The sequence below is a fragment of the Paramisgurnus dabryanus genome, chromosome 11, assembly GCF_030506205.2.
Source record: "Paramisgurnus dabryanus chromosome 11, PD_genome_1.1, whole genome shotgun sequence".
Lineage (NCBI taxonomy): Eukaryota > Metazoa > Chordata > Actinopteri > Cypriniformes > Cobitidae > Paramisgurnus > Paramisgurnus dabryanus.
Window position 1 is genome coordinate 8,472,185 of NC_133347.1, and position 24,732 is coordinate 8,496,916.

The 24,732-nt window shown below is 36.1% G+C and overlaps 1 protein-coding gene across 2 annotated transcripts in view; it reads right to left on the reverse strand.

Annotated features, from left to right (window-relative positions):
* The window catches only part of bcar3 (BCAR3 adaptor protein, NSP family member), a 74,179-nt gene that overhangs the window by 43,521 nt on the left and 5,926 nt on the right, over positions 1 to 24,732 (reverse strand). Inside the window, exons 1-2 of one of the 2 annotated variants that reach the window (XM_065248464.1) lie at positions 20,645 to 20,837; positions 5,193 to 5,535 (exon numbers count right to left, since the gene is read on the reverse strand). In XM_065248464.1, coding sequence (XP_065104536.1) covers positions 5,193 to 5,527 — 335 coding nt within the window. In that variant the 5' untranslated portion in view covers positions 5,528 to 5,535; positions 20,645 to 20,837. Of the gene's footprint in view, positions 1 to 5,192; positions 5,536 to 20,644; positions 20,838 to 24,732 lie in introns of those variants that run through there. The other variant, XM_065248463.1, reaches the window with a different exon arrangement.

The following is a 24,732-nucleotide window of genomic DNA, read 5'->3' on the forward strand; positions in this document are numbered from 1 at the left end:
AAAATGTTTTCTTGAAAATAATTTTTTATACACATTGCAAAAATGACTTTCTTACATTGCAAAAAATTATTTTCAAGAAAACATTTTCTTAATATCTTTGTCTTGTTCTCAGTAAAATATCTTAAAAAATCTGCCAATGGGGTAAGCAAAAAAATCTTGAACATTTTTCTTAAACATTAAATTAAAGAAAAATTAAAGAAAAATTAGCTTACCCCATTATCAGATTTTTTTGCTTGTTTTATGCACAAAATCACTTAAATTTGATATTTTTGGTTTAAAAATTAGACTTATTTTCTTGGGTTGTTTACTCATCAAGAAAAAGCATCTTAAATAAAAAATTGTAGATATTTTTACTGAAAAGAAGACAAAAATACTAAGAAAATATTTTCTTGAAAATAATTTTTTGCAATGTACTTAGTATTTTTGTCTTGTTTTTTTATGAGTAAAAATATCTAAAGATTCTTAAATTAAGTGAATGACCTAGGAAATTTAGTCTAGTTTTTAGACAAAAAATATAAACTTTAAGTAAATTAGTGCTCAAAACAAGCAAAAAAATCTGCTAATGGAATAAGAAAAAAAAGTATTGAAATAAGTTTTAACTTTTTTCATAAACACTTAAGAAAATTGTTCTTATTATAAGAAGTGATGATTGTCTCACGGTGATGACATCATAACACCAGACATCACTGAGATGTCATAGATTTTAAAGCATGTACTTATTTTGATTGTTATTTTGTTTGGTTATTATGTACGGTGCGTCACCTCTGTCACAGATTAAATAAAAACTGAGAGAAAGATAACTGATGTACGGCACTAAGATACGTAAGGGTGCTAGGCGTGTTCCACTTTAATCAGCTTTAACAATGAAAACAAATTACATCCATCATCTCTTTAATCTGCCTTATTCTTTAGCTATCTATCTCTCCATGTTCTTTTTCAATCTCTCTAAAAATTCTTTCATCTCTCTGTCAAGCTATAAATCTACAGTCCTCTCTTTAACCTGCAGACCCTTCATGTGTTTGTGTTAGAACAGCTGCCTTACACATGCAGGTAGAAATATTGAAAGTTTTTAAAGGAATAGTCCACCCAAACTTTTTGTCATCATTTGTGATAAAAATTTTGCAATCGTACATTTAAATATCATTCAAATCTTGCACAAATGTTTATATACACTTATAGAACAGCTGTGGTCACCATTCTTATATGCTACCATTTATGTTTTTGAAGCTTGACAGCCCCTAGTCACTATACTGCATGCTTCTGATTAGTAGATAAGGTTAAACATTCTGGAATATCTTGCCTTCTGAGAACAAAGTAAGTTATACAGCAGTGGTTGGCAACAGGTCCTAAACAATAGTCCATGCAATTAGCTGCAAACCAAACAATAACGCCACATATGAATGTATTAATTTTGATAGATTATCCTTTGACCATATTCTTGCCTGCCATCTAGTGGCAAACTTTTTTGGGCCGATGCCAAACTTACTTACCGACCCCTGTAATACAGGTTCAAACTATATGAGAGTAAAGAAATGGTGCCCAAAAAAACTTTTTAATTATTTACTCCCTCTCATGTCGTTTGAGCCCCAATGTCTTTCCGAATCTTCTTCAGAACCCAACTGCAGAGTTTTTACAAAATGTTGCCTCTCTTCGGTGCACATTTTCTGTGGTGGTCACCATCCACTCCCAGAAAACCCAAAATAACACTTTTTTTTGAAAAACATTTTGGTTTGGGTTCTGAAGAACAAAGAAAGACATTGGGGGTGAACTTTCCCAGTGCAACAATATACACAACTAAAGTATTGCCAAGCAGATCTTTTTTTAAGGGGCAAATAAAGGCCCCAGGCATTTCATCTTGTCTTCTGTACACAGCCTGCTCACCTGCAGACAGACACAAAACCAGTGCAGTCGAATGTTCGGGGAGGCTGACATTTAATCACAATGCCATCCTGCCGTCTGACCCTGATAAATGTAATAACTGAAAAAGGCGTCCAGGAGCGAAGGCCTACTGGTTTTATTGCTTCCGAGTTGATTTAATGTAGATATCACGACTGAGAATTACTTTGAAGATAATGAGAATCGTCAATCCAGTTGTTTCTCTCTCTCTCTGTCTCTCTCACACACACACTGATATACAGCCGTATCATGCAGATTCACAATAAGGTGTTGTTATGGTGACTGAGGCACTACTACAGGTCGTTGCTAAGCTCGCAGAGAGGAGCGTCTTCTATGCACCGTGGTCATTTTTCTCTATAGTAGTCCAATATTAGGTAACCTTCAAATGTCAAGGGGAACATGTGGCTCCTTTTTCCCAAAAACCCAAACAGACACCTACGCACACACACAGACACGCACACACACATACACACACACACACTTAGTTTTGTTTGGCTAAATGGACTCTGTAGTCTATACGATTTGTGGTAAACATACCTAATGATGAAGTTAGCATAACCCTGAGTTATCAGTGTTTTGTCTTATAGTGTGTGTGTGCTGTCTCTGCAATGCTGGGAAAGTTTTTGTGGTAGTTACTGGAAGTTACTACAGTATTTTTCTTCAATGATGAGCACCTCGAGGTCTACTTTTATTGAAAGTAAATACTGTAAATTAATAAAAAAATAATATGAATGCCACATTTAAATTTTGGGAAACTTTGTTTAAAATGACATGATTTAAAATGTATGTAAATATCAGTTTGAGTTTTTTTGTAGTGCTGAAGACGCATTTGAGGCGAACGCTCTGCCCATATCGCGTCATTCGCATCGCCCCACGCGAGGACCCGTCTGATCGCGTCTTTGCATTGACTTTGTATGTCATCTACTCGCGCAAATCGTTGAACTCGCGTCTGGTGTGAACCCACAGTTATCAATTCTTTGCAAAAATTTATCGGAAGTTATGTTTGTTTCACAAAAGCCATTTGTTTATGTTGTTACTGCTGAAACTGTCAATACCGTAATTGCCTTTTTTCTAATATTATATTAAATATGTATTATATTAATTTTTTATAGTAAAAAAAGCTGTACAACAATTATAGTACAATACAGAATATTTTAGTGATGCACCGATGTATCGGCCACCGATATTAATCGGCCGATTTTTGATGAATTTGAAACCATCGGCATATCGGCAATAGCACGAGAAAGGCCGATACCGATTGTTTATTTATTAACCGCATAAAGAAATCCATTATATGTAAAAAATGAGTTAATGTTGTTAATAAAATAAATGCTGCATATCAAAAACCACCTTTAAAGGTTGTCATGCTGTCTTATTATATTTGTTTTAGCTTAATTTGTGCCTCTCTTATTATGTTGGTCAGTTGAATGTTAATCAGATCCAATCCATGTTCAGTAAAAATAATTTGATGCAAAAATAAACTAGCTAATAGACCAACTGTATAGTATTGTATACAAGTGTTTAATATCGGTATCGCCCAGAGGTTGTCTGTTTAAATCGGTATCGTCCCAAAAAATCCTATCGGTGCATCCCTAGAATATTTGTTGCACATTGTTGGCTACTAAATAAAATACATTTTGGTAACACTTGTTGATGTATTAACTAACATGAACAAACCATGAGCAATACATTTTTGTTAATGTTAGTTAATAAAAATAAAGTTTTTAATTGTTTGTTCATGTTAGTTCACAGTGCATTAACTAACGTTAACAATATTTTAATAAAGTATTACTAATTGTTGAAATTGAAACTATCAACATAGTTTTTCAACCTTCATAATATATTTTCAAGACCCTTGTGACGGTACATCAACTTAAAATAGGTTGAATGACATGTCTACCATAGCCTAAGAGGGTCTGTATTGCTTTTACTCGTACTTTTAAACTTGGTGTTTCGGAAAGTAACCCAAACACAAAACAAAAAACGACAAAAATCTGCTTTACGGCATGCTTCACTTCCTACGCTTCCTTAAATTCGGACGTGAGAGCACAACTTTTTATTTTCCTGATGTTTTTGTCATGGCAAAAGCAGTAACTAAGAAAAATAAACCCAAGGTTTTGTCGGAGAAGACCGGAAAGAGAAAACGTGACACCGTGGCGCCATGGTAACCTAGTGAACCTACGACACGGGTGATTCGGGTTCGATTCCCCTTTAAGGCAAATTTTTATATAAACTTTAACCAAGCGACCACCGTTACACTGGCTTGTATTGTAAAATTTATATGAGATGCCGGAAGGCACACTTTGTGACCTGAAGAGTTGTCTTCTTTTCCTTTGCGACAGTGCTGCGGCGCTTGTGACCTCTAGAGGCGCTAGACGTGAAAAATACATGTCTAGCACCCCCTAGTGGCCAAAAAGTGCCACGGTGTGCCTTTAACAAAGATTAATAAATGCTGTATAAGTGTAGTTCATTGTTAGTTCATGTTAACTAATGTAGTTAATGGGCTTGCTGGTGTGAAAAGTTGGTGTGTGCATTGTTGGCGCGGCGCATTGCTATTTCGAGGCACCTAAAATAGACTACGCCATTGACTATTGACCAACTAAAACCTGGTTTAAAGTTTTTTTTTTTTTTAAAGAGCAAATTATTAATATGCACCTATAAACGGGACAAAAACGTGTAAATAATGAACCTTATTGTAAAGTGTTACCTACATTTTTGAGTTTAGTATACATCAAAGTAAAAACCACGGGGTTAAAAGTGTCCGTATTTAAAGGAGCAGTCCACTGTGACATACATCTGTAAAGATTTTCCTCTTATATTGTATCTGTAATCTGTTACCCTGATGTCTTCACTGCATATTACTTTACTATATCTACCAGGTCTTTTCATTGAGGATGAGATATTGTACCTGATAAGTCAAAGACAAACACAAACTGCTTTGTTGCTGACTGTGATAAGATCAAACAGCAAATAAGGCTGATACAGTGAAACAGGCCTTGAGCTAAGATGAAGAGACGCAGGTAGACAGAGACAGAAGAGACGAGACTTGGGCGAGAGCCAGTAGCAGCTTGTATTTAGTGATTTTTATCTTTGAATTCAGACTATAAGGTTAACAGGATACTCAAAAAAACAGATGTTCCACAAAAAGGTATTGTGTTGGAATAGTAAAAACTTGTATAAGCACCTTTTGTACTATTGCCTCCCTATGACATATTGCTTTATTGTTTCCTAATCTTTTGATTTCCTAATCTTTGGATAAAAGCGTCTGCTATATGCCTAAATGTAAATGTGTTTACCTTAATGCCACGCTTCCAGTTCTGTCCGAGTGGAAGTTCTGATGTTCTTCAATGATGTTGTGTATTAGTGGTGATGGTGGCAGGCGATACCGGCCGGAGTGGCCTGCTGCTGTTCCCACATTTCCATTCATCTCCCACTTCTTCATAGAGGCCTCCGGGCTGATTTTCTTCTTGCGAGGCAGAGTACCGTGGATAGAGACGTCCTGGTAACTGCCGGGCAACATCTCGGGCATGGCAGGCCGTGAGCTTAGCAGGTCCATAGAAGAGGTGAGAGTGCACTGTCGCCCAACGTGCATGTTCCTGGGCAGACTGGAAAACCTCCCTTCTGCCATCATCCTTAGCTCTAAAATATAATAATAGACAAGTGGTAAACAATTGGCTCACATTATACATGATTAATACAATATATATATATATATAAAAAATTTTATTCTTTAGTTTAAGCAGATACTCTGTCTCATTTAAGCATTAAACATTTCCTACTGGAGGATTGTGTAGCCAATCAAAATGCTTATTTTTGCATCATTTGCGTACAGATCTATACAATGATAAAACATATAAAGTGACATTTTATGGTGGGTGGAGTTCATCAGGAGGTATGAGTATTATTTAAATCTTTGACATGGCCTTAACCAGTACTAAAGATATGAAGGTTATATTTCACAGTCTGTACTTTACATCATGTAGGATGATATGTAGAAAACAGTAATCGCAAAAAATGACTTTAGCTTGGTTTTCACAGACTGGGTCTCCATGTGTCCCCTGTGGCACATCAGATAAAGATCTTCTCTTGTTATTTCCAAAACCATGTTTACCTCAGCATTCCACAGCGCACCACTAATTGGTGATGTGAAAGTAGAGACAGATTTTATAGATGAGTCCCATTGGATTGAAAGCATCACTTTTCTGTTGTGTTAGGGACATTAAAGGGATAATTTACCCAAGAATACCAAATTATATTATTATGAACATACTGTCCCTCAAATCTGTTTTTTTTTTACATTAATAACATGACTTATTAGCAGACTACTCAGGCTTATATTTTCATTCAACAACTGTATGCGCGTATGTTGCTTTTTAATAGCTCAAGAGATTTGATGGGGACATATCATGAAAATCAGACTTTTTTCCTTTTACCCCAGTGCTTCTATCAACCAAGACAATGTGAAAAAAGTTAGTTCCATTCTTGAAGCATGTGAAAAAAAGGTAATTGAAATTTGGCTCCCCCTGTGATGTCAGAAGGGGATAATACCGCCCCCTAATCCAACCACGACATTGCCATTTAGTGCAAAGATCAACTTGTTTGCATTTTAAAGGACACACCTGAAACGGCACATTTTTGCTCACACCTAAAAAAATGTCAATTTTAGCATACAATAAAAAATGATCTATGTAATATATTAATTAGAACTTAACTTATGTACTGAAATGGGAACACCATTTATTTGACATTTTAAAAAAGTTTTGTGAAATGTCCCCTTTAAGATGTTTCTCCTAAAATTGCTTAGGGGAAATTAAAAAGAAACAAATTAGACAATTGTTTGATTACGTTAATGGTATCCAGCTGAGTTGGCGCCGATAGCCCTGTGGTTAGTGTGCCAACCAATAGCGCCAGTGCGCTCACGGTGACCCGAGTTCAATTCCAGTCTCTGTGGTCTTTTGCCGATCCTCCTCCCCGATCTTCACCCAACACTTTCCTGTCAACTCTTTACTACAACCTGGCAAATCTGAGCTCAGTTTGTGACATTGTTGAGATTTCTAGGCTTTAAAAAAAATGCAAAATTCAAGCTCTACTCTTTCATACATGTATCTCCAAAAAGAAGAATAATGTATATAAAATCTAATCTTTTATGTAAGAACCAGAGAGAAAATATAGCCTGTCCTTGTAAAAGTGTGTAATACATTCTATTCATTCATCTTTTCAATTTTTCTCTGTCTCTGTCTCTCTCTCTCTCTCTTCCCATATGTGACCCAGTCAGTGAAAACCCAGCTATGTAAAAAAGATTTGTTTGTTCAACTTAATAAGAGTAAGTTACCTGGTTTCCTTAAAATGTTAAGTTAATTGAACTTAAAAATATTTGTTGACTTAAAAATATTTGTTGATACAACAATTATTCTTTTAAAGTTGAATTAACAAAAATGTTTAAGTCAATAATGTAACTTACTTTTTGAAGTTTAACCAATTTTTAAAGTGTACATAATGTAAGAAATAACCTTGATATCTTTTATATATATATATAACGCATTAACGCAAATTCATTTTAACACCACTAATTTTATTAACGGTGAATAACGCAACACCCTTGGTCCAGCCTATAGACTATGGATATATTAGGATGCAGCCTTACTTTGACCCGTGCTGCCTAAAAAAGTCACAGGTTTTCAAAAAAAAGAACATTAAGCACTCGTCTAGCAAATCCAATGCTCTAAATAGTCATTAAACATCTAAAATGATTTATTTGTACGTTTTCTGAGAGGTGAACCGTAAAATGATCTAATACAAAGATGGGTCTCCATCCACTGAACATGCTTTAAAAAAACTAAAAATTGTTACATTTAGATAAATTTAGAACGGATACAAATGTAAGATTAATTTGCGATTAATCTAGATTAAATATTTTAATCTATTGACAGCCCTAATAAATATATATATATATATATATATATATATATATATATATATATATATATATATATATATATATATATATATATATATATATATATATATATATATGATAGAGAGAGAGAGATTGATGGATAGACATACGAACAGAGAGATTGTATGTGTGTGCGGGCGTGGGTGTGGGTGTGGGTGTGTGTGTGTGTGTGTTAACCCCATTAAAGAGTGCTGTTAGGGTTTTTCTGGACACACACACACACACACACACACACACACACATATACACAGCGGTGCTGGTGTTGCTTTTGTTCCTTTTGTGATGAGTGAAACTCAATCTTGAACTCTGGCAGCTTCTCTGTTTAAGTTCTGGCATTGAACCATGATCTCATCCTCTTTTGGCAGGGGGTCATACTCACAGACTGACTAAAACTCTTCTACAAAACTATTCTACTACACATTCACCAACATTTACCTCAAATGTTATTGTTAAAACATATATACCACAAGCATAGACAGACTTTCATCATATACAGTAAGGGTGACGTTTAACCTGTACAGTATGTGATGATGTGAATGAAACAATTACCTGCACGGATGACCACCAATACAACAGCAAAAGGAATGTTTTGTCATCAAGTTGGAAAACAATAGGAACATAATGCAAAACATGCTAAAAATCATAAGTACTAAAATTATTTATGGTAATATGTCTGAACTGCAACCCACTTTTGGAAAGATGCTGCAAAATATTTATTTTGGCCCCTGAGTCTTACTTGCACAAGCGTCTGTGGAGAATGGAATAAGATGGAAATTCCCTGTTAAAGCCTTGCTGGGGTGTATAAATGTGTAAACTAACCACCACTCATGACAACCAGTTCCTCAAAAGCTTAAATCAGCTCATCATGTGGTTGTGCTATTTTATGCACGTCAAACTTTAAGACAGAGGTTATAATCGTGTTAAAATGAATAAAGGAAAATATATACCTATAATCAGACTGTGACACCACAAACAAGCAAATCCTGGAGTCACACACCTGTGAATCTTTTTCTTTATTTGTGTTTATATAACTCTTTACACGCTCTGGGTGTTCTGCTGTATAATGACAAGATCAACATGGTGGGAATTAATGGTTTTGATCGGGGTGTTATGTGAATTCTGCAGCTGTATATTTTTGCACCTGCAGCACCTGTGCGATATCCCGGGGGCATGAAACATGAGACACCATTCACTGTTGGTCGCTGTTTTCATGTGGTGTGCGTTGGCTAGAAGACATTAAGTTCACAGATTTGTGTTACTAAATGATCATCAGGGTTAGTCAGGAATCCCCTTCGTGTCTGAGATTTATTTGTCTGGTATGTCTCAGAGGGTGTGAGGTAATCATGCGTCTCTGAGTAGGTAGATCTGGACTTCTGTGTAAACAAAACTGATGGCCCTGAATCATAATATTCATATGCACGAGTGATTTTAGAAGTGTGACCATTCCGAATATAAAAACAGGAACATTAAGTGGACATGAAACTGTTGTAGTTTTAACAGATTTAAAGCAGTTTTATTAAGGTGGCAGACCTTCTGGGACCACCAAAGGCCATTTAACTATTTCCCCGCCTTTGACGAGTAATCTTGTCAATTAAGATAAAATATTTACCTGCCAATGACGCTTTTCTTACAAGTTTTATGGTAATCTGTAATTCCGCTATTATCCACTAGATGGCGGATCCACAATTTTACCCATTTTATAAAAACTGGTGCAAAAAACAAATTTAATCCATTTTTAACTCTGTGTATGTTTTGATCTTTATTCTGAATCTGATCTCTAACATAATTCCTTTACAAAAATGCAATTATTTCAGCTTTTTGCTCAAAATTTGGTATTTTTGAAGAAACCTATACATATTTAAGAGGTCATACAAACAGAACAAATAAAGATGGGATGAAACTGTTTTCCCTTTGACACTTTTTTGGATGCATATATATTTATAGAAGAACATTTTCCTGGAAGGCATTTTGTGAAACTTTTGTTAGAACATCAGAAGAACATATTGATATTATAAAGAGTGTATAAGTACCTCAACGGTATATATTGTATACGAATTTATACCTAAATGGTATAAACTGTACAGTACAATGTTATGTTATTTTGTAACTCGTACAAGCTACTTAACTCTTTCACCGCCTTTGACGAGATATCTCGTCAATTAAGAAAAAAAGCTTTCCCGCCAATGACGAGATTTTCTGTCTTTCCGCAATACCGCTATTATCCACCAGGTGGCGCCCTTCCTCAACTTTTTAAACCCGGAAGCATTGCCCTATGGCAAGTGGCTGCATGTCCGTGTCTGTTTTAAATATCGCTCTGAATGGGATCTCTATGAAAAGTCCGTCACAAAAATGGAATTATCTCTGCTTTTTGCTCAAAATGTGGTGTTTTTGCAGAAACCTACCCATATTCAAAAGCTGATTACAAAAGAAACACTGAAGGTAGGATGAAACGTTTTTTTTTTTTTTTGTTTGTTTGAAAGCAGAGGGTCTGTTCTTTCATTTGGTATGTTGTATGTTTATATATTTAAAGAAGAACATTTTCTGGAAGGCATTAAACTTTAGTGAAAATCATGAAAAACGCTGGCGCTGGCTGGCAACCTTTTTTAAAAACGCTGGCGGTGAAAGAGTTAATATAATAGGGGTCTTTAATGCAGTGGTCTCCAACATGGTGCTTGCAGGCAGGTTGCACACACGAAGTCTGTGAGTTGTCCGCCAAAGCACGTTCTATAATTAGCCTCAGTTTTAATATTTATTTATTACATATTTTTAATATGAGCTTAGCTTCTTTTATGTATTTTAACATTTTAAACAATGATAAAACATTACAACAAGTAAAGTAAAATAAAATCAAAGTAAAAACAAAAAGTTTTAAGTACACTATGTCAAAAAAGTAGCCCTCCATGTTTTGTTTCATTGTAGTAGCCCTTGCCCACAAAAAGGTTGGAGACCCCTGCTTTAAGGGATAGTTCACCCATAAATGAAAAATCTGTCATCATTTTCTCACCCTCATGTTGTTCCAAACTTTTAGAAATTTCTTTTTTTTCTTTATTTTTAACAATGTTTGTAACGAAGCTGTTCTGGGGCACCATCGACTTCCATAGTAGGAAAAAATTATACCATGGAAGTGAATGGTGCCCCTTATCATTCTTCAAAATATCTAAACTTGTGTTTGGCAGAACAAAGTAATTTATAGAGGTTTGAACTTTCATTTTTTTGATGAACTATCCCTTTAAAATGTCCTGCTCCTGCTAGCAGCCTATGTCAAAAAGACACTGTAGATGAAGAAGACCCATAAAAGCCCTGCGGGGTGTAGTTTTCAACATTTCAGCACCCAGTGATGTAGAGAGGCAGCTGTCAGCACTGCAGAAAGTAAAACAGTTCCCCTGTGGCCCTGGATTACATTTGCTAAACAATTACACGGCTAAACTTTCTCTTCCTCCCCAGAGGTCATGAATATGCGAAACGTGTATTAAACTGTTTATAATTGATGCATTACTCTTCTGTTTTCTCTTTAGACTCTGCATTGATTTTCCACTTCTCTCTCAAGTACTCGCTCCATTCTGGACTGACATGCATTCATAAGACCTCACTCCAATATGTCAATCATAAAGTCTCTCTTTCTCTCCCTAAAAGAGTCCTGAAACACAGGTGGTTGTCGCTGACACACACTTGTGCCTTTGGCCGATATTGTCTTTTTAGGGAAAGTTAACAAGGTTTTGTTCTACAGGAAAACCATTATGTTTTTCTTTGTTAAAGGGACACTCTACGCTCATTTTCCAGCTCCCCTAGATTTAAAAATGGGATTTTTACAATTTTGGAATATTAAGCCGATCTCTGGGTCTGGCGGTACCACTTTTAGCATAGCTTAGCATAATCTATTGAATCGGATTAGACCATTAGCATCTCGCTAAAAAATAACCAAAGAGTTTTTATATTTTTTATATTTAAAACTTGACTCTTCTGTAGTTACATCGTGTACTAAAACTGATTGAAAATAAAAAGTTGCAATTTTCTAGGCAGATATGGCTAGGACCTATACTCTCATTCTGGTGTAATAATCAAGGACTTTGCTGCTGTAACATGGCTGCAGGAGGCGCAATGATATTACGCAGTGCCTGAAAAAATCCCCTGCTAAAGTAACCAAGGGGACTTTCTTCAGGTAGTGCGTAATATCATTGCGCCTCCTGAAGCCAATAGTTTCTAGCCATATCGGCCTAGAAAATCGCAACTTTTAATTTTCCGTCGGTCATAGTACACAATGTAACTACAGAAAAGTAAAAATAGTGAAACTCTTTGGTTATTTTTTTGCGCAATGCTAATGGTCTAATCAGATTCAATGTATTGTGCTAACCTATGGTAAAAGTGGTACAGCCAGACCTGGAGATCAACTGAATGAATTCCAAAATGGTAAAAATCAAATGTTTGATAAAAATATGTGTGCAGGTTATTTCAACTTAACTTTTTGACTAGTGATGAGTTGCTATAACTATAATAATTACATCATTCTAATAATAAATAGCTTTATTTCAAAAGTTAAAGGGGACATCTCTAAAATAAATCTTTGGTGTCCCCAGAGTGAGTATGTGAAGTTTTAGCTCAAAATACCCCATAAATAATTTATTATAACATGTTAAAATTGCCACTTTATAGGTGTGAGCAACAATGTGCCATTTTTGGGTGTGCCCCTTTAAATGCAAATGAGCTGATGAAACGCAAAAATACTGATCGTCAAAATGGTGGTTTGTTTATATTGAAAATCAATTGTGCTGTCAATAATTTTTATATAATACTTTCTTTCTCTCTCTCTATGCACTAAATGGTGGTGCCGTGGTTGGGTAGTGCAGATTAAGGGGTGGTATTATTATAACACAGTAAGTTCCCCTTTTGACATCACAAGGGGAGCAAAATTAAGCAAAAACAATTTCTCATGGGTTTTGTTAATAGGCTATATTTTGCCCATTTTAAGTTGATATAACAGAATTAGTTAGAGGCAATTATGCAACACAGTATAAACCGAGCAGATGTAAGAGTTGTAATGAGAACAAAACCAAAGACAAGGTCACACTGTGTACCTTTCATGACACTTAAAATATGCATGTAATACAAACAGTTTTCGAAAAGCACTGACTCTCGCAGCAAAAGGTTAAACACATGAAGGAGGAGAATTCACTGCGCATTTCAAAACAACAAGTCGACTATTCTCATCCCGTCCAGCCATCCCCCACAGGAGTTGGTGGGAATCTCGTGAATAATGCAGTTCTCGTTTAATGAATTCAAACCTGCTAACAGCACACAATAGCCTGAGTGAGAGCAGAGCAATTGTAGGGTTTAAAGAGCTCTTAACACACAGCCATGCATCAACCATAGTGGTGAACAGATTTTTTTAATGGTACTTAATACTAAATTGTGCAAAGCCATTTAATTTGTCCATTTTGTTTGGCTTACAAATGGAGAAATCAGAGTAAGATATCAACAGCATGCCACATATGCTTCTATTGTAATATGGATTGAACCTGCAACATTCCTTAACACAAATAATTGTCCAGATTGTGCCGTACTTCCTCTATGACATCACAGCGTTTGTCTCTTTGATTGAGCGTCCCATTGTCTCTGACAAAAGCAGTAAACCGACAGGAGACAAAACAACCACAGTTCTCCCAATACGCACAGAGAGTAGAACATATGGGTGACAATAAAAACTCTCCTCCATGACAGATGCAACACTTTCTGCTTCAACTTTGACTCCTGTAGCATTAGTCAAAAGCCACAATTCAGTCCTGAGCGCTTCTTTCCTCAGAATTCCAGAAAAGGAAAGGAAGTGTGGAAATACACGCAAACTTGTGAACACACCACACACCCATTCACTAAAGGCGTGGAGCCAGCAGTCGCATCCGTTTCTTCACTGGCTCCATGTGCTAAAAGTAGATCCTTAAAGATCTTCCAGTCCAGTCACATGCTACACAACAGCTCCCTAGTTACTCTAATGAGTATGTTGAGAGGAAAACAACACACAAAACAAACACTGACCGGGAGGACGGATTTAGAGGCTTTTGTTTCCTCTGCTAGATATTTTACTTTCAAGATGCCTACTTTCAAGTGTGTGCGTGTGTGAGTGTGGGTGGGCGAGATAAACTGTTTACATGTGTTTACAGTTTATTTTACTTGTTGATATGTTTTAGTATTGTTTACATATGTAAACCAAGCCAAGTTGATATAAAAAAAGTAATAAAAAATATTTTAATTGGGACTATTAATAGTTTGTGCTTTGGCGGGCACCTCACAGACTCTGTGCAGGCTATCTGGTGCCCGCGGGCACTACGTGTTGGAAACCCCTGATCTAAAACATTTGTTTTAATTTCTGAAATTATATCAGTTACACTTTACAACAAATTATTTGTCTGTTTATTAGCTAACATAACCTATTAATGAACAATACTTCAGCATTTATTAATCTTAAAGGTGCCAAAGAATGCATTAAAATAATATGTTAAATTGTTCTTTGATATTTACATCAAAAGTATGTGACTATTAAGTTAAAAAATTATCCAGAAATGTTTTTACATGTCCATTTACAACCCAAGGATTTGCGCTTAGAATGAAATGGTCTATTATTGCGCTCTTTGGAAGGGTCATGAATAATAATGTTAAGCTCTGCTCTGAGTGGCTGTTTTAAAGGGACACTTCACCCATTTGCATAAAGCTTTGTATGGTTAGAACCCCAGTCATGTTTTTAAATGGTCATGCATCATTTTCTCAGTTGCCGCAGAGACAGGAGAAATACAGATTTCAGTGTTGCACTTCCTTCTTTCAATGATGTAAAAATCATCATTTTGCATCATTGAAAGAAGGAAGTCCAATATCTTTGTTGAGGGGGTGCAAATATGTTTCCTATAGATATTGTTTTTGACTTTGTGTTTGCTGAATCTATTAGTTTTACCAGTGATTTAAAGGTTTGGATGCAGCGATTTTGCTTTTGAACCCTCAAAAATCTTTTTGTTTGCTGACTCTTTCAACTTTAAGCACGTGTGGCTTTGAAGGTTTTTTAATAGAGAATGTCAATATAAATAACTCATTTTTGAAAAAACACTCATTCAGACTCATTTTGCCAGCATGGGTCACATATATTTGAGCCTGTATCAGACGAAGCTTCAGATTTTGAGGAAAAACAATTGTTTAAAGTTTGGAAATGGACATTTCTGAGTAGTAAGTTTGTTTATGTTTTTTTCATTATGGACCTACAAAACGTAACTGTAACTTCAATAGTACGACTTCAGTCTAAACGTTAGCATATCTAGCATGTAGCGCCAGGGCTTGAACCAGAATTTTTTTCCCAATTGGTTTGTTCCGAACAAAAACAGTATTTTAACGTTTCCGGTTTTCGATTCAACCCTAAAGTTGACGTTCCTGAACCGGTTAGAACAAAAAAATAAAGTACCCGAACCGGTTAATAAGGTCAGCTGTGGGACATATAAATAAGTAGGCTGATCATTAGCACATTTAACTTATATTATTAGTCTACATAATTTTCCTTAAGTCTCTATCTTGTCATCAAACATTAAAAAGGCTACAATATGTAAGCGGCATAACTGTAATTCTGACATCCCTACATTTGTTAATTGCACTTAAATACGCGCACACACACAGACGGAGGACGAATTCCAAACGGCGCTTTGGGAAGAAGATGCAGCATTAACAGTCGCTTTATTCACCAAATGCATTTTATACATCAAGAGTTCTGATCTTTGAAGGGCATAGGGATAATCACGTTTGATTTTAACCGGACACATTCAACCGCATGTGCGTCTGTGCGTACAGAAAATTGCTCACTTTAGCGCCTTTTTGTGGTTAAATTGTTTAAAATCACTTAAAGGGCGTTTTGCAGGTAAAATTTTTCAACGAATTTGTGCAATTTGCTTGTTAATAATAAACATTTAAACTGTTATCCATTGTATTTTATGTTGTTGAGTATCACAAAACCCGAAAAAGTATGAAAAAGTACAGCGGTTTGCAATGATTCTCCTTTCCCCCACAACGCACTGTATGACGTCACGCTGGGGAGAGAATTTACCAAAGCAGCCTTGAGAGCATTGAGAATGACTATAGAAAGACGAGTAAAGTACAGTTCTGATAGCGCAGATTATTTACATAGATAGATAGATAGATAGATAGATAGATAGATAGATAGATAGATAGATAGATAGATAGATAGATAGATAGATAGATAGATAGATAGATAGATAGATAGATAGATAGACAGACAGACAGATAGATAGACAGATAGATAGACAGACAGATGGATAGGCTAGTATAGAGAGATAGGCAGACAGCCAGATAGCATAACGTTAGCATTTCTTCGTGTAGAAAGTAAACAAACAATTAACATACTCATGCATGCTGGCTTGAGGGGGTCCATGATCCTGCCTGAAGTGGGTGTAACTTTTATGCGATCTTCAGCACAAACGGTTTTGGCAGCATGTCTCTAATCCTGGAAGGTGAGTGAAGCACGTCACATCTGTTCGCGGGGACCAGCGACCCAAACGCACTCACTTACTTACAGCCAGTAGCGAAATGGCAATCGAGAGAGTCGGGACTTTCCCGGTGGGTCGATCTGATAATAGTTATACGTTTCGAGTTAACAACACCGTCTGGCGGCGTGATGTGCGCCGGTTCCCGCAGCCCGCTGGTCAAAGTGCAGCCTCTCTGCTCAACAAAGTATATGAAAGTGCTCAACCTGTTCGGCAGGTCCAAACATGTACAGGATTTATAAAAATACGGTGATCAATGAGCGGTTCCTCCTCAAATGGCATAGTCTGTCGTGATGTAAAAAGCCGCCGAACGCCTGTTTATTACAGTATGTATGCGGTCGGATCCGAGTGTGCTGCAGCTGCTGACTGCTGCGTATAAAATGATCGTGTGATTCGTTATAATCGCATAAACAATATAACAAAGCATCCTTTTATTTCACAAAACAATATATTTGAGATATTATTTGATAGACTAGTAAGTGTGGATTAAGGATGTTTAAAAATCTCTAGCCTGGTGGTCAGGACATGAATGGATCAAATCAGCAGATTTGCGAAGTTTTATTTATCTCCACATATATCATAAATAATAATTAGCATGGTAACTTTGCAGTATAACACATTATATATTTCCTACGATGTATATATGATTTCCAAATTATATACGTAAGTATTAAACAGCAATAAATGTCTCATCTATCTCTATGGCTCTGGCTGAGTCTTTCTCCACTTCTCCCCAACGTGACGTCATCGCAGAATTGTGTTAAAATAACCGTTAATACCAAAAACGTAAAAAATAGGGATGTCCCGATCCGATCACGTGATCGGAAATCGGCCCCGATCACGTGGTTTCAGACTCGATCGGAATCGGACGTTACCTCCCGATCAGGACTCGGATACATATGCAGGGTTTAAAATCCATTAAAGTCGCAATGAAATTGAAATGAAAAACTATATATGTATTTTTAATAGTGTGGTATTATTAACAAATGACTTATCTGTGAGCTTCATTATTTTTTAAAAATTCGTGTGTGCTCATAATCTTTAATCAAAAATGCAAATCTCCTCCCCTCCTCAAAACGATCTCTCTTCACTTCCGGTCAAAAGTATGGCAGGTGGGCGGGGTCCGGGAGAAGATCGCAGTGATTAGCAATTAGCAACACGACCCAACTTCAAACGATCCAATCAGATCTCGATGGACAAATTCAAATCCAGCCCTGCCTTATTTCATCTCAAAAGCCGTTTCATTCGGATATACGTCACCACGGGGAAAATAAGGCAATCGCTACTTCCGTTTCATGGCGACTTTAAGTTCTCGCGCTGCTCCGCGCCAGTGTACGCGCTGCGCTGGTGCGTGTGAACTGAAGAGAATAGGCTTGTTCGACTTCATCCGGCTGCCGGTTCTTGTGGTGCTGCATGACGTCAAAGTTCCGCGAGAACGATTTAAAAGCAAACTCCTCCGTATGATTTCGCGGATCACTCTCGCGGTAGTTTGACGTCACCCGGCTGTCGATTGTTGCGGCGCCGCATGAAGTCGAACAAGCCTATTGATGTGCTTTCATTCATAGGCTTCACACTCGTGCGTGCAAGGAACCCACGACAAAACCGCGTTTTTACCGCTCATTTAAACGACGCGTTGATCGTTATTGTCAACATGTGCTCAGACGCAGTTCCGCGTCTCACTCAGAACCTCAAGAACGCGGATTCGCGCAGGATCATTTGACATTACTGTAGAGATGAGAGAGAGAGAGAGAGAGAGAGAGAGAGAGAAAGAGAGGTAAGAATGGTGCCCATGTCGAAAAAACTTAATAGAAGTCTAGAAACAAAGTATTAAAGTATGTATAGCCATGTCACTCATCTCATTACAAAATGTTAACTAGATAACTGGATACAACTGATTGTATAGTTTAATAAAATAATGTATTTTGATTATACAAATGAATCACGACCTAACTATAGGTATTTTATAACTAACTGCTGACCAGCTTAGGGAATCTATGGCTAATTTATAAGACATATTGCTGAATCAGTATGTTGTTTTTCTTGTTAATTGAGTCTTTTTGGGTAGTCTATCTTATGCCTAGAATGAGTCAAGGAGGTTAAGTCTTATAACTTCATTCAAAGTTTGATCAATTGTGCATAATGACATGTGCACCAAATGCATATAGGGTGTCAGACTCATAGATTTGCATTATTTAAAGTTCAGGTTTTAAAGTTTGGGTCAACATGTGGCACAGCTTTAAAACTGAAACTTATAAAATCCTATCAGAGATACAAAATGTCATTGAAACACACCCAGTGGCTTTGCTGTCATCAGGATTAAACATGTTACCCCTCGAACCCTCCCTCCAAACAGAGCCTCCCCACAAAACAAACCCCAATTTAACCCCTGAACATATATAGTATATATTCATTATTTTTTAACACATCTGTAGTTATGCGCTGGCACAGAGTTAGACTCTTTTGACTCTACACAGAAACAGCAATGTGTGCGGCATGACATAAGGAACATCCTGGACTGGTTCTGTTTTTTCGCTCTTCTTTATTCTTTTTTTTTATGTATTATAGAAGTATCGGATCGGGACTCGGTATCAGCAGATACTCAAAATCAAATGACTTGGACTCGGACTCGAGGGCAAAAAACCTGATCGGGACATCCCTAGTAAAAAAAGTGGTCTTTAAGACCATTTTTGAGACATTTTAAAAATTATACACATATCTTGAGTGATTTATGTACCCATTAATCGACAGTGGTGGTTAACCTGCAACACGCACTTTAAGTGTTAACATTTGCAAGCCTTTGAAACACATGCAAATTATCAACTTTCACCCTATTTAAATGTACGTATTAATCCGCGAATCACATGCGAGCCGAACCGTGGGTCGTGATCTGTACGCATTACGGATCAACTGTGATCAGTTACATCACTAATTAGTAAAAAACAAACATCTTGAGATACTTGGTAGCCTACAATATATACCTCTTATGATTGAGCATTAGAGACTTGGGCTTGAGTAGGCTACTTGCTGGTGGCAAGCTTCTCATTTCTCAGATGAGTCAACGACGACCGGGTCATATTGCTCAGAAATCTTCTCAAAGAACGGAAAAAATAACGGTATTAACCGGTTACCATTATTTTCAAAAAAACGGTTCTGTTTCGGAACATATATTTTTGGAAAGTTTCTGGTTTCGTTTCTGTTCTTTGCAAAACATCAAAAGTTTCTGGTTTTCGTTCCGTGAACCGGTTCAAAAGCCTTGTGTAGCGCTAACTCGGCAGTCAAAACTTAGTTTAAAGCATTTTAACAACTTTGTTATTAATTTAATGTGTAATTTAATGTTGGGTTGTACATCATGTAGCGACACAGTCAGTGTTGTGTTGGTCTGAAATTGGCCTGTTGTCCTAGGTAAATACAGTTTTACATTCTATGTCGCTTAATTCATATTAATTGTTAATTATTTTTAAAAGCAAAAGTTGTAACATTAGTTAAAGTACAATGAACAAAAAAGAGAATTGTATTGGTGTTGACCAGCATTAACAAAGATTAATTAATGATCAAAAACGATATTGCTCATTGCTAGTTCATGTTAGCTAATGCATTTACAAATACAACCGTATTGTAAAGTGTTAACATCAAAAACTTAATTAACTTCTGTAGCCTGGTTTTAATATGAGCTTAATTTTTATATGGTGTGTTTATGTAAATTGCTAGCTTGCAGTTGCTATACAAGTTATAAAAGTTGTTTAGAAATGCAATACACACCGACAAATAGATTTACAGATTTTTGTAAAGTCGTTTGCCCATTATTGGACACTTCTTTTGTTGTGAAAGAAGGGGTGTAGAGATGTCAAGTACCACCCCCCTCCCACCCATGGTTACTCGACTGTGGTGCGACCCGCAGTGCTGTATTCAGCCTTTCAGTCAGGCTGAGAGATGTGTGACATATTAATCACAAAATTATTAAAGTCCTCAGCAGTAGCTGCCACATTTTTCTCACATGAGCAACTCATGAGACAACACACACACCTCCTCAAATAGCTACTGTCAAACACACCTAGTATCACAGACAGTGCACAAGAAAACCCCATCCACCTTTTACATTATTTGCCAATCGTGCCAAAATGATACTTATAAGAAAACAACTGATACAAGTGTGAGATCATCATTTGAACATCTTACATCTTAGCATGACGTCCACTACAGTGCTCAAAGTAAAATAAACACTCTTAAAAAGTTATCCATATTAGATGTTTTGTATTGGTATTCTTACCTGGCTAAAGAGTCTGTGGCTTCTCCAAGTAGGCAAAAACCCCTAAAAGTTTTCCTTCTGCAGTCTGTAACTAAGAGTTTCACAGTTTCTCAGTAGGCATTGCGGTCTAGTGCAGATTTACAGTGACAGACAACAAGAGGACGAGTGTGAACGAAAATCCTGTTATGCTGCCTGTGACCTCCCACTATGAACTGTGTCGGTGTTTCCAAAGTAATCTTACAATCCTCTACAAGTCTTTCTCTCTCTCTCTCCTTCAGTTCAGCCCCCAAGGGAGTGATTTAGGGTTTCCCAGACACACCCTCTCCAATGGGCGGAACTTGAGGAGTCTTACTCTGGCTAGCCCCGCCCCCTGCCCCCCAGCAGCTCTCTATGGTCGTAGGTCTTCACATTACTGGCCACTCTTTGTTCAAGTTGATTTGTGGCCAAAGTTTCACGGTTTCTGTCATTTGTCAAAATGATTACTGAAAACACAAAGCTGTCAGCTATGATCAGTGCGCGTAAAACCTCGAAAAAGTCTAAAATATTCTCATCCACAACTAGTCTGTACAGAGAATAAAATGTTTTTTTAGAGGGAAAAGACATTACTATTGTCCTTGTGCTAATCAGGATGGCTAGATGTCTGTGAGGAACAGAATTTCCCGTTTCTTTGTTTTCGCAATGCTCGTCATTGTCAGTGAGACGATAACAAACAGCAACAATCCGGGTTCCTTCCCGAATCATTCAAGCAGTGAGATGGGTGCGGTGCGGTTAAAAGCTGAGCAGTCACACAGGTGATTTAAGATTTGTTTTGGCACTGTTAACCTCCATACGTTGAACTTGAAAGCTAAACATAAAATATTAAAATAAAAGAAGTTACATTTCTAATGACTCCTCTTTAGTCAACCTACTAAAATTGTAAAACTGTGTCTTACTTCTGAACGGTTCAGTATTATGAATCACACAACAAAATGCTATAAATAAAATGCTATAAAATTAAATAAAATGCTATAAAATAAAAGAAAATACCAAAATAAAAGAAAATACCAAAATAAAATAAAACACAAAAATACAATAAAACACAAAAATACAATAAAATAAAACACAAAAATACAATAAAATAAAACACAAAAACTCAATAAAATAAAACACAAAAATAAAATACAATACAATAAAATAAAATAAAACACAAAAAAAATCAAAAAAATTAAACACAAAAATACAATTAAAAAAAATACAAAAATAAAACAAAATACAATAAAATTAAACACAAAAATATAATAAAATACCAACAAAAACCAAAAAAAACACACAAAAATAAATTAAAACACAAAAATAAAATATAATAAAAAAAATAAAAAAAATAAAAAACACACACAAAAATAAAACACAAAAATAAAATACAAAAATAAAATAAAATACAACACAAAAATAAAATAAAATACAACACAAAAATAAAATATATAATAAAAAAATAAAACAAAAATATAAAAAAACACAAAAATAAAATAAAACACACAAAAAATAAAATAAAATACAAAAATAAAATAAAACACAAAAATACAATAAAATAAAATACAAAAATTTAACAAAATAAAACACAAAAATTTAATAAAATAAAACACAAAAATGTAATAAAATAAAACAAAAAATAAAAATAAAATACAAAAATAAAACACAAATAAAAACACACAATAAAATGTTATACAATACAAAAATAAATTAAATAACACAAACATTTTTTTAAAAACACACAAAAAATTTAATAAAACACAAAAATAAAATTAAATAAAACAAAAAAATAAAACTACAATAAAATATAATACAAAAATAAAACACAAACATAAAATACAAAAATAAAATAAAATACACAAAAATAAAACAAAATAAAATAAAAAAATTAATAAAATAAAACACAAAAATAAAATAAAATACAAAAATAAAATGAAATGATTGCACCATTTTATTTGATGACGATTTTGTATGAATTTGTAAGATGTGAATCATATAAAACTGTATGATTGTCCTAAAAGCAAGACTGAAACTCCACCCCTAACCACAAGCTTACATGTTCAAAAGCAGATCATACTAAACCTACAAATGCCATTGTACAAATTCATACGATTTGGCCACCTTGTAAAATAGTTACGTATTGCCATTAGATAGTGTTGGTTATTGTGTTATCTTTGACAGCCCTAACCAAAACACAGTGACTCAATGTGGTGTACAAACATAAAAGGCACGCTGGACTGAAATAAGTCTCCTTAAGTTACAGCACACCTGCTGGGAATCACATTTATCAACGTCCAAAACCAGACATTGAAATGAGACGAATGTCCTCACATTATGTTATTAATCTTTGGCTCTGCACAATTAAACTTACACACCTTGAACCTGAATGCTTATTCTCCTAAACAGAAAAGTTATTGTGAATCTTTCACCACGTCTGGCTTGTTCAGCCCTAATGTCCTCAGAGATAGACAGACACAAGCTTGGTGGTTCCTGGTAAAGTTTAGTAAATTTGTAAAACTGGGACTAATTGTCTGTTGTAGATGCCAGTGAGTGAGACATTCTCAGACATTCTTGGCTTTAATCTGATGATCTCATCTCTTTAGGCACCTTAGTGTGGAGTCAGGACGCCTGACCGGTCCACCTAAAACCCTCCAGCGGGGCAACTTAGACTGGTAAGAGAACAATATTCAGCAGCTGTGATTCGACTAGTGGTTTATAAATGAAAATAGTTATAGCTGATAAAGTGCAGAACAAGTACAGCTTGTACCGATAACAACCATTCGCTTTATAACATTGTGATAGATTCTGACCTCACTGATAACAGTATTACCTACATTAAAACAATGATACATTTAAACGTCAGCGCAAACGTTACACTACATTTTGAAATCAAGAAATATTAACTTTGTTAATGTGCATATGAGTACTGAAGATCATTTTCTTTTGATCTATAAAGTCCTGCCCTATATTTTCTCTCATGGATTCAGTGTTTGGCCTTCTAGCTTTTATATTCTTCTTTATATTGTGAGAAAATGATCATTAGGAAAGTAACCTTCTCACTACCTTTACTCCTTTTGTCTGTTTAGTTTTAGGCCATGCATCTTCGCTCTCTGTTTTTGTAAAAGGTAAAGTGGAATGTATCGCATCTTTTCCTTTCTGTGTTCCTCCCAAGGCTAAGGGAAAGAACAGTTTATCAAAATATTTCATGTAAACTGTTTCACCCCATTCCAAATGTTCAATTCATCGGGGCAATGTTTTCAACAGGAAAATCTTCATTTCCTTTCCTTAAGGGATTTTATGAATCATAAGGCAGTAATGTGGTAATCACAATTTACACACTGACTTTTACTTCCTACTTCTTTTCACTTCCAATGAGATTTTAAGTCAAACCCATTTAGGGAGGTAATGGTGCATGCGTAATTATTCTGATTGCCAGTGGATGGGTTAAAAGGCCTTATTAAACTGAGTAACTGGACAATGTACATATGAAAAAATGTAAGAAATAACTTTGTCAGGTTTATGCTGCATTTACACCAACCGCGGTAGAGGCGTGAAGCGCGAGTGATTTCAATGTTAAGTCAATGTGAAGATGCGTTGATGCGCGTCAGGAGGTCCCGCTGCGCGGAAGAGGCGTTCGGCGCGGAATACACGTTTCCGCCTCTTTCGCGCGTATTGAGCGTTGTGCGCGGTACGTGCGAATGGTGCTTTTTGTGCATTTTGCGGTTCACGCAAATTTGCGGCTGATGCCCGAGTTGAAAAATTTGAACTTTTCACACCGCGTTAACCAATCAGGAGCCTGCTTGTTGCTGTGGTGGCAGCCCCGCCCGGAGTCACTCATTCAACCAACGCTTGATATTGTCCATAAGCAGTCACCCTGAGCTATACGACACAACTTCTTATTTCTATAGAGGTAAGAGGAATTAAAAGGACCTCGCTTGGAAGAGTGTCAGTGAGGACATTGGGCAACCTGGTAATTGTAATACACACTTCACTTTTGAGTCACGTGACGTTTATCGACCCACGTCGTTTATTTTCCCCCTATAGTAAGGTTACTAAATACCAACTGGTAACTCTCTCGATAAATGCACAATCAACATCAG